Source organism: Arachis ipaensis, chromosome B4 (genome assembly GCF_059453495.1).
Source record: "Arachis ipaensis isolate K30076 ecotype BB chromosome B4, ASM5945349v1, whole genome shotgun sequence".
In the NCBI taxonomy this organism is placed as follows: domain Eukaryota; kingdom Viridiplantae; phylum Streptophyta; class Magnoliopsida; order Fabales; family Fabaceae; genus Arachis; species Arachis ipaensis.
In genome coordinates, this window is record NC_142439.1 from 9164694 (window position 1) to 9176240 (window position 11547).

The window sequence follows — 11547 nt, forward strand, 5'->3', positions numbered from 1 at the left end:
GGGGGAGACCGCGCCAAAATTAATTCTCATGGGCCCCACTAAATTTCTTTGACCCCACTCTGACCGTTTTGTTAGTTTCTCTTTGTGTAAATCACAATCTCCTTTTGTTGTCTCATCAAATCTTGTTGGAAGAGGATGTTGTCAAATCAAATTTTTTTCTTCATCTAATTCCTTGATTCTAGGAAACCACTTTTCAGTTTTAATTTTAAAATCCCTCCTTGGTTAATAACCGCGCTCCTTAATAGGTAATAACTACCCCACTTCTCCCTCCAATCAATATTTAATGCTCCCTGTTGCTGCTACTGTTGCTGAATACTCTGTTATTTTGCTCTCTGTATATTTGATGCTTTGTTATGTTTCATTGTTGTCCTGTTTTGTTTTTCCTTGATCTGGCTCGTTTTGAGCACTTTATGGATTAATTTTGACTTGAGCTTTGATTGTCATTGATAAATTTATTTTCTCAAATGCACGTGTGATATGAAATTTTATTAAAGTGTTTGAAAAACATTTTCTTGTGAAAATATGATTCAGTCTTCAAGGATCCAAATCCTTGAAATTTTCATCTTTTAGGAATCTTTTGGAGCTTGTACACAGTTTTTGCTGTCTTGTTTTGGTATTGTACTTGGATACTCTGGACCATTGTATTTTGGTGGAAAATAAATATTCTGCTATTTGGTATGATGTTTTCATTTATTTTGCAGGTGCCCCTTTGATGACAAAAGGGGGAGAAAGTGCTAAAAAATTGAATCAGAAAAACAGGGGATGAAATTTTCTATTTGAAAGTTCATGATCACCTTTGTTAAAAGGATACACCTGATGCTTAATAATGCTTGGTAGATTATAATTGTGTGGTATTTATTTTGAGTATATGGCTGTCTGGTTGTTAATTGGTTGTTAACATGTATTCTTGTGATGGATTTATCTGGATGAATATGCTTGCTACTAGTGGAATAGGAATATTCTGATTCATCTTGGTAAACATGCTTGATACTTTATTTTTGGCAGTTTCTTTAAGCCGTGATATGTAAATAAAATCTAACAGCTGCCATATTTTGAGATGATCATGTGTGATTCAAAGTATTTTTCTTACCATAATTATATTGCTCTAATATCTTGACTGGAAAATATTTGAAAATTATTTTAACAGAAATTTTTATGTACTCAATTGATGTGTGTAATGATTGAGCAGACAATCAAATTATTGATAACAAATAAGTTTTGTATATCATTCAAATCTGCTCATAAATCAAGCCATTCAACATTTTACATTGAATGTGTTGAATAACATTGTTGCCTTAAGCTTGATAAAATTGTTACAGGTTAGAGCTTCCCTTGGTAAAATAGCATATATTAAGGGAGAGCCTTGTGACAATTTGAAAGGGGGAGAAATCCAAATTTTTAAAGGGAGTACCTTATACTCTAATCTCTAAATTTCTTTTCATTTCAATTTTAATAATGTTTGCCATCAAGGGGGATATTGATGAGTTTGAAAAACTCTAATTTAAATTTGATGATGAACAAACATTATTGAAATAATTAATTACAAAATTATTAATTCTGATTTTCATAAAATATATGTTAATTAATAATTTTTGTAATGCAGGTTTACTATTGGACTAGTCTGAATTATTATTGCAAGCCCAAGTGTGAATTTTTGTTTAGCATTGGTTCAAAAATAATCAATGAAATGTGGTTGAATTGTTTTGCTTTGTTGGGCCAAAATTGAGCTATTATTGCTACAAGCTCAAGTTAATCATTTTTTGCTATATACCCAATGCATGATCCGAAAATAATTAACTAGGAAAGTAAATGTTGTTATTGCTTTATGCTTTCAACGGATCTCTTCTTTAAGCATGTGATGGAACTCAAAATTTTATTAAGAAGAATTAATACATGCATTGAAAATATGAGAGAGAGTTGGTCATTGATTTGATGGATATCATTAAGCTACACGTTACTCAGTGAAAAGGAAGTGGACATTTAACCTTGCTTTATCAAAATCCTTTAGTTTCAAATTTTTTCTTTCTTCTCTCTCATGTCTTCTTTCTTCCCTTCGGTCATGTCACAGGGAACTATGGAAGCTAAGTTGAGCTACCAAAAGGAAGAAGAAACTACATGCATCAAGACCATCGAAATGATGGCAAGAAAAAATAAAAAATGTAGTGGCTAAGATCTGCAACCATGAAAGGAAAGATATGGTGATGAGATCTCAGCCTCTCCATACCAAAAATGGTTGAAGGAGATTCGACCAGCAAGGAGAAGATCCTTGGAGGGATGGTTTGTCACTGCTTTTGGGGTTCACTCATCACAGAAGGTAGCTAGGGTGGCTAGGTGAGGGAGGAAGCAAAAGTGGAGCAGAAGAAGCCATCATCATCATGAAGCATCAAGGGCCAGAAATCCATCTTGGAGAGCAAGCCAAGGATGGAGCGCTCGGATTGATGAAGAGTGATGACCAAGGAAGGACTAGAGGTAATTGCATGTTGGGTTTTACATGGGTTATCTCTTCTCTCTCTCTGGCCAAACCGGTTTTGTTCTTGGAGAAGAAGAAGTTAGCTTGGTTTTTAGCTTCAAATGTGGAGGCTTCCCTCTTCTATAAAAAGAGAGAACAGCCACGGTTTGGAGCAAAGAGAAAGTGTGAGAGTGCAAGGCACAGAGTTCTCAGAGCTACCTGAGCTAACAGATTTTTCTTCTCCTTCAATGTATTCTGTTTTGTATTTTTCTGTTTAATTTTGTCATGTCTTGAGTCTCATGAAAAAAGGCAAACAGTGAGGTTTGTATGAAAAAGCCATAGAGCGGAAAAAGGCAGAGAGTGCAAAATTAAAAGAAAAAGCCATAGATGTCCTTAGAGTTCCTTTGTTCATCTATGTTGTGTTTCATGATTCTGTGGAAATCCCCTTGTAAGTTGGGTTAGCACTTTACAGTCTGTAATCAAGAAGATTATAGTGAAATTCCATCATGGTTGTGATGGAGACTGGATGTAGGCTGCACTGCACTTAGCAGCTGAACCAGGATATATCTGGGTGTAATTTTCTCTCTTTTCTACTCCATCTCTGTTTCTAATACACAGGAGCTAAAACTGAAAAATATCTTGTGCCAAGTGACGAGACAAAAATAAAAGTCTCGTGCCAAGTGACGAGACAAAAATAAAAGTCTCGTGGCTAGGAACGAGACAAAAATTAAAAAGTCTCCTGAAATTATTTCAAAGACCAGCAAGTGTTACTGAGCGAAAAGGGGCTAAGATTCAACCCCCTTCTCTTAGCCACTGGAAACCATCAGTTAGGTTTAGGGTTGAGAATGGATAGGGTAGGGTTTAGACTCTATTTTAACCCTATTCGCGGGTTAAAAACTTTCTTAAAATTCTATCCTACTCTACTCGCGAGTTGAGAATCTCTGAACTCTAACCCTACCTGCACCCTAAAGTTCTAAACCCTACCCTACTCGATCCTACCCGCAGAAACAAAAAAAAATTAAATAAATATAAAATTCAACAATTCCAAATTTCATACATATTAATAAAATAGAAAATAAAAAATTAAGTTCAAATTAAAATTAAAAATAATAAAATTTTAAAAAAATCCAACATAAAATTACAAATAATATGATCATCAACTAGTTTAATGATTATTTTAAATTTTTATAAGAAAAAGATTGTGAGTACAAGACTTACTTTTTTCACTACATACATAACTTTTACATATATATTATATAATATATTAAGGATGCGGGTAGGGTAGGATAGAGTATACCCTAAACCCGTACCCTACCCTACCCGCAGGCAAATTTACACCCTACCCTATCCTATCCGCAGCAGGTAGAGTAGACAACCCTACCTGAACGGGTTGGTCCGAGTTAGATATCCTTGAGTAGGGTATATATTGCCAGCCCTAGTTAGGTAACTAATCTTTTCAACTAATAATAGTTAATTTTTTATATTTTATTTATTTAAAATTTTAAATTTTAAATTATAAATTTTAAATTTTAATTTTTAAATTTATAAATTTAAATATTAAAATTGACTAATATTAATTAACTATAAAAGTTAGTTTTTTATATTTTCTGAATTGAAAAAGGAACGACTTCACAAAAATATTCATTCATAAATGTAATTTATTAGCATGCATTAATATATTATATAAAACATTTGGATTTACACTAATTAAAGTAAATTAAGATTTTGTTTTCTCTCTTCTTTTTTAACTCCACGTTATTTTTATTTTGTAAACAAAAACATACAAAATTTATATAAGATTTTGGTTTCTGATTTTCTAAATATATAGATAAATAAGCTATACTACAAGCTATAATTTTAACTAGCTTTGTACTTATCACTTTTTGTATATATAGATTCAAAACCTAAAAATATTTAGATTAATCTCCATTTTTATTTGTTAATTTTTTTTAATTGAATATATTATCATACTTGGAGAGGTTTTAATTAGTTCAACACAGTGAACATATATATGTAATTTTTTTTAAGATTTAAATATAATTTTTTTTTAATATCTATAATAAGTATTATATGACTATATATTCTATGAGTGAAAGGCTTCTTCTATAAAAAAATAAAAATAAAAATAAAAACTAGCTTTGTATTTGAAATTTGGCTATATATGCATTTTGAATCGGTATTACCAAAATTAATACATGTCCCCATCAAGCACTCTAGTCATTATCAGTTAAGGGAAGTTAAAAGAGACACCTAAAGAGTGGCTAATTCATAGAGAAGACTTGAAGAGAGAAAAAATTGAAAAAAGAACAAAAAAACTAGTCCAAGTTATTATTTGATATTTATCATCAACTTTGCTATATAACTGGTTCAGGTGGTGAGTGGATTATTGCAAATTGCAATGAAAGATGGATAACAAATTGAAGTTATCATTATTGGTGCTTTTGCTCAATTGTTTCTTGTTTGTGGCACTTTCACAAACAGCTTCCAATGATGATGGTAAGCTCTTTTGATCCATATATATATATATATATGATTCAAGTCTACTCTTAAGTTTGATTATCTTTGTATATATTAAGATTTAAGGTATTTATTTCAATGAATGAATCAATGAAACAAATTTAACTTTTCATTGCAAATTATATTATTGTATGTTGCAGTTGAGGCCTTAAATTCTCTAAGGGATTCTTTGCAAATCAATATTCCCAGTTGGGTTGTTGGTTCAGATCCTTGTAGTGGTGCTTGGGAAGGAATCACATGCAAGAACTCACGTGTTGTTTCCATGTAAGTTCTCTGCTGAGTATGCTTAATTATACGGTAGAAATTTATATGCAGTTAAATTCATGTGAATGTGAAGTTGATAATTAAAAGTCGTTAGATGATAATTTAATCAAATTTGTTAAATTATTTAACGATTATCAACTATCATATTCATATGAAGTTAGCTGCACCTGAGTTTTCACTTAATTTTATATATTAAGGTCTAAATTTTCATTTAAATAGTGTATTTTTTTTTCATTAAGTTATTCATTATTATTATTAATAATTTTTTTTAATTTATAACATGCTTGTAAATATTTCAGATCATTACCAAACACGGGCTTAAAAGGCCAACTTTCTCAAAATATTGGATCATTCTCTGAATTAGATACTCTGTAAGTTTTCTATTTTGCATATTAAAATTATTTAAATTTTGTTGTTTTTTATGTATATAAAATAAAAAATGAAACTTTTTTTTTTGGGGATAGGGATCTGTCTTACAATAAGGACTTAACAGGACCACTTCCAGCAGAAATTGGAAACTTGAAGAAGCTAACAAAATTGTAAGGCTCTTATTAATTAGTTGTTAATCTTGATAATTAAGTTAATTAAATTGTGCTCTTATTAATTATCCTAACAAAAAGAAAAGTGACTTTAATTTCTCTTGAATCCTTTTGCAGAATTCTTGTGGGTTGTGGTTTTAATGGTCAAATTCCTGATCAAATCGGATCTCTTCCTCAGCTGGTTTTCTTGTAAGAACTTTTCAACTTTAATCTATATTTTAATTTTTATCTGTGATTTTGTTAAGGAGAAGACATATATTATGTAAATTTCTTATATCTGTTTCATTTTATTTTTAAATAACATTTTAAGCAATTTATTGAAGTTAAAATTTGGTTCAATTGAAAAATTATTCTATTTGACCTTGCTAAATTAAACAAAATCTGCCGTATTATTATGTGAAAGTTTTTTTTTTCTTAAAAATATTAAACAGGTTGTTACAAGAATTTGTTTATATTTTTTTTTTCAATACAAGGGTTTCATTAAAAACTTTTAAATTCTAGAAACCTAGTTAAAAATTGAGTTAACACTTTTAATATATAATATATTTTTCAAAATATTGATATTCTTAAAATATTTAAAATTGACATATTTTGATGCCAATGTAATCACGATTGATAAAATAGATTACGTCGTTATTTTTATTTTGATAATGAGACTCTCTTATCTTTATATAGATATAGAGTAAATTATCATTTTTAATTATAAAATTTTAAAATGTTGATAAATTAATTTTATATTCACTAAAAATAATTTTTATATGACAAAAATATTAAAAGTTAATTTTATTTATATATAGATTGTTAATAATATTCTAAATTTTTATATTTAAAAATAATATTTTTTATTTTTTATGAGTATAAAGATAATTTTATTTATTATAAATTTATTAATATTCTAAAATTTCGTAAATAAAACTTGAAAGTTTATTCCTCTTACATATTTTCTTTCTATTGCATTTATTGATGAATATGTTGAGAAATTATATAAAAATGTTACCTATAATTGATCTATTAAGTAAGTAAAAAAAATTAATGAATATAATATTCATTGAATAAAGTTTAAATACTAAGAATTACATGTAAGTAAAGGAGGCACTTTTTTATACAAATTAAAGTTGTATAGAAAAAATATAATTTTTTTTATAGTTATTTTTTATTATTTTATTGTTGTTCAAAATGTGGATTTTATCTTTTTTAATTTCTTTTTTATGGAAATAGATCCTCTCTACTTTTGTTAACATTTAAGAGAATAAAATGTGATCTCTCAGCTTTAATTCTATAAGTGTCAGTTTTTTTTCACATCCACTTCTCTCTTTCATCTCATAAAAAAAAAAAATCGGTAAACTTCCATCTTTACTGTATAATTCACTGCAAATAAATACTAATGATCATGATAATCTAAGTTTAGAGGCACACTTTGTAATTGCAGGTCCTTAAACTCCAACAATTTTAGTGGAACAATTCCGTCTTCAATTGGGAATCTAGCAAACCTAAATTGGCTTGATTTAACAGAAAATGAAATTGGAGGAGAAATCCCAGTATCCCCTGGTCTTGATACCCTCCTCAAAGCACAGCACTTGTAAGTTGTTGTGACTCACCTCTCTTGTGCCAATTTTCTCTTGAGTCTTGACTAACCATATTTTTTTGCAGCCATCTTGGGAAGAATAAGTTTTCAGGAGAAGTTCCTTCTCAACTTTTTAGCTCAGGAATGGCTCTCATGCATTTGTAAGACTTACACTTCTTCTACACTACTTGTCTATCATTTGGCCAGTACAAATACTAAATTGTCTTTAACAAATAAATTTTGCTAATTCATGTGTGTAAATTCTGAAAAATGTGGGTGCAAACTGTATTGATTTATTGGGCAAAACTCTGGTAAATATAGATGTAAACTATATGTTTATTGTGTGCAAAACGTATGTAAATATGGGTGCAAATTATTGCTGGCAAAAAATGATAATATTTGCTGGTCATGTAGCATTGCTCAATTTAAAAAGAACATCTGAAAGTGAAACAAAGTAAAACCAATTTAGGGTTTAGAATTTAAAATTGATAAATGTTAAGAAACTAACACTTTTTATTAATATAATATTGTATCAGATTTTCAAATGATGAAATGGAGGGAATTATATTTGTCATAACAATACTAATCAAACAAAACCAAACTTCCTAACTAGAGAAACAAAATCACAATACAGCATTTGTTTGTTGTCTTGGCATTCAAAGTGGCAAGTTTTAACAGCATGCCTATTGATCAAACTGAATGAATTTCTTCATGTTTTCACTCTCAGGATTCTTGACAACAATCAGCTAACCGGCGAGATTCCGGATACAATTGGACTTGTTCAGAATCTAACTTTGATGTGAGTGATTATTTATACATCAAATCCTCAAACTTTGATGTGAGTAATTATAATTTGCTCATATTTTTTGTCTTGTGGATACAGACGCTTTGAACACAATACATTAAGAGGATTGGTGCCTCAGAGCCTCAACAACCTTACCAATGTTGCAGACCTGTAAGCACTCATAGTTTTTGGTATCACTCTTGGAAATTCAATATTTCCATGACAAGATCTTATTTTATTTTATTTATGCTTTTCAGGATATTGTGCAACAATAAGCTGGAAGGTCCCCTGCCAAATCTTACTGGAATGAGCTCCCTGAAATACTTGTAAGTAGACAAGCATTTGATTTTAGATAACTGCATTATTATTGATCATGATAGTTTAGGTCAGTTAGTTTTAGTTTTAGGCCTGTAATATTTTATATGTACTCAAATTGATTAAATGTTTCTTGTAATACAATGGTGAAATTCTCTAAAATCTATGTTGAAGGGATTTGAGCAGCAATGCCTTTGATAGCACAGATTTTCCACAATGGCTTTTGATTATGAAGAATTTAACAACATTGTAAGTCTTTCTTTTTGTTACTTATTTCACTCTTCTATATCAATGTGCTTTTTTCAACACTTCAATGCAGTTTTTGCCTGTGTTTTTCGACAGACGGATGCAGGAGGCAAACCTGTCTGGCCAAATACCTGCTGGTTTCTTTAGCCTTCCCTCTTTGCAATATGTGTGAGTTTCACTTTCAGAAATAAAAGAAATCTATCATTATCACTTCTATAATCAATATATTATACTAATGCTGTTACTTTTGCTTTGTTGATAGGGTATTAAGTGTGAATCAACTTAATGGAACACTGGATCTTGGCCCCTACTATAGCAAAAAGTTGCAAGTTATTGATTTGCACTCGAACTTAATTGAGGAGTTTACGCAGCAAAATCAACTGCCTAAGTTCATCATAGTGTAAGCTAGTAAAGCAACCAACAAATTATAAGTCATGCAATAGAATCACATTTGACTATTGAGTATTAACTTCATTTTAATATGCAGGCTTCAAAGTAATCCAATTTGTTATGAAACTGGAACTACCGAAACTTTCTGCAAACCTTTACAAATCTCAGATGGAAATCCACAAAACAAATGTCCAGCTTCTGGTTGCAGCTCTGATAAGAGTCTCAGTCCCATGTGCCACTGTGCCTATCCATACACTGGTACTGTAACTTACAGAGCACCTTCCCTTTATGACTGGAGCAACACCACTTCAATAGAGACAGATATCAAGCAGGCTCTTCAATCCGGTGGTCTACCTGTGGAATCAGTAGTTTCAAGCACTCTAGATTCCCATCCATTTGAGTGTTTTGATTTTATTATCAAAATCTTCCCATTAAACAAGGATAGTTTCAGCCAGAGTGAAATTTCTCAGATGAGTCTTGTGCTTCTTAACCTCAGTGCTCATAGACCATATGATTTTTACCCTGACAAAATCGGTAACTTACTATCCTTCGAATCGAATCGTTTTTCATTGACTAGTGTAGAGGAATCATCAACACTTGTTATGTTTTGGACTTAACTTATTTTCTGTATTTCTTTGTCATGATCAAGAGCCTAAGCAGTTGAGTAACTCATCAAACACTGCATTGTTGATTGGAGTGGCAGTTGGTGGTTCTTTTGTCCTTGTGCTATTACTACTTGCAGGGGTTTATGCTTTCCGCCAGAAGCTAAGAGCAGAAAGAGCGATTTCTCGAAACAATCCTTTTGGTAGTTTTTAATGATAAATGTCTTTTTGTGTCTTCTTATTAGTGTCTTAACAATCAAACAGACTACATGTATTCATGAGCATTTATGTTAACAGTACTATTGGTTTCGCGAAATGCAGGAAACTGGGATCCAAGTAAAAGCAACTGTGGCACCCCTGAGTTAAAGGCAGTAAGGCAGTTCTCTGTTAAAGAACTTAAGAAATACACAAACAACTTTTCACCAGCTAATGATGTTGGATCTGGGGGTTATGGAAAGGTCTTGATTGTTTCTTATTTGATTCAGATATGTCTTAAATTGAACAATTTGTTACCAAGTGTTTCATTTCATACTTATTTCTATGTTAATAAAATGTAACATTTTCTGATAGATATTCTTGTGTGTGTATAAAGGTTTATAAGGGAACTCTTCCCTCTGGACAACTGATAGCCATAAAACGAGCTCAAAAGGAATCGAAGCAGGGCGGGTTAGAATTCAAAGCCGAGATTGAACTCCTTTCAAGGGTTCACCACAAGAATGTGGTAAGCCTAGTTGGATTCTGCTTTGAAGAAGGGGAACAGATGCTGGTTTATGAGTTTGTTCCAAATGGAACCTTGAAGGATACTATCACAGGTTCTTTTACACATCAAGCTTGATACTTACTTGAGATATTAGTTTTGTAATTTTATAACATGCATGTGATGTGATGTGATCTATGCAGGGAAATCAGGCATTAGATTTGGGTGGCATAGAAGGATCAAAGTAGCCCTTGGAGCTGCAAGGGGTTTGGCTTATCTTCACGAACACGCCGATCCTCCAATCATACACAGGGACATCAAATCAAACAACATTTTGCTGGATGAGAAGCTTGATGCAAAAGTTGCTGATTTTGGCCTATCCAAACCAATATTAGATTATGGCAAAGATCATGTCACCACTCAAGTTAAAGGAACAATGGTTAGTATTTGATGATTGATTCTATAGTGCTATAGTTTCTCAAACTTGTAGCACAAGGTAATATAATTTTCATTCTAATTTTAGGGATACTTGGATCCAGAATACTACATAAGTCAGCAGGTGACTGAGAAGAGTGATGTGTATAGTTTTGGAGTACTGATGCTAGAGCTCATAACCGGAAGAAAGCCGATAGATCGAGGGAAATACATTGTGAAAGTGGTCAGGAATTCAATTGACAAGACTAAGGACATGTATGGCCTGCATGAACTCATCGACCGAGCCATCAGAGATGGCTCGGCCCTGAATGGTTTTGAGAAGTTTGTTGATCTTGCAATGATGTGTCTTGAAGAATCAGGAGCTGACAGGCCTCCAATGAGTGATGTAGTGAAAGAGATTGAAATCATATTGCACTCAATTGGTTTGGACCCTGCTGCTGATCAATCTGAACCCTCAACTTCATCAAGTTTTCAACATAATGAGGTAAGCTTAGAGAGTTCCCATCAACCTTACAGCAGTGAATCCTTGTATTCAAGCTCCGAATATATACAAAAACACCATGAGCATGAGCCTAGATAAGTCTTCTAAGATCCAAGGTAAGAGAAAAGTAGAACAACTTTTGGATAATGAGTTTGTAAATGTTAGCTTTTGGTGAAACATCATCAACATTTTAAGTGTCTTTTTCATTTTCTTCTTGTATATATATTTCTATAATTATGAATTATATTGGTGTTGTTAAGAACA

General features: G+C 31.5%; 1 protein-coding gene across 1 annotated transcript; it reads left to right on the forward strand.

Moving 5' to 3' along the window:
• Positions 1-4719: 4719 nt before the first annotated feature.
• Positions 4720-11547, forward strand: LOC107638778 (leucine-rich repeat receptor protein kinase HPCA1). The gene is made up of 19 exons (XM_016342168.3): positions 4720-4945; positions 5107-5230; positions 5530-5601; positions 5695-5769; positions 5887-5958; positions 7199-7348; positions 7420-7494; positions 8061-8132; positions 8217-8288; positions 8375-8443; positions 8607-8681; positions 8775-8846; positions 8941-9078; positions 9166-9602; positions 9718-9873; positions 9992-10128; positions 10263-10482; positions 10571-10806; positions 10891-11547. Exons 1-19 carry the CDS (start codon positions 4855-4857, stop codon positions 11380-11382), a joined length of 2835 nt encoding a protein of 944 aa, XP_016197654.1. The 5' UTR covers positions 4720-4854; the 3' UTR covers positions 11383-11547.

Excerpts from the sequence above, each read along its gene's own strand:
- LOC107638778 (XM_016342168.3), top strand. The coding sequence starts at position 4,855 with ATGGATAACAAATTGAAGTTATCATTATTGGTGCTTTTGCTCAATTGT. Across the intron at positions 8,444-8,606 it reads ATGAGCTCCCTGAAATACTT|GGATTTGAGCAGCAATGCCT; the intron begins GTAAGTAGACAA and ends TCTATGTTGAAG. Across the intron at positions 8,847-8,940 it reads CTTCCCTCTTTGCAATATGT|GGTATTAAGTGTGAATCAAC; the intron begins GTGAGTTTCACT and ends CTTTGTTGATAG.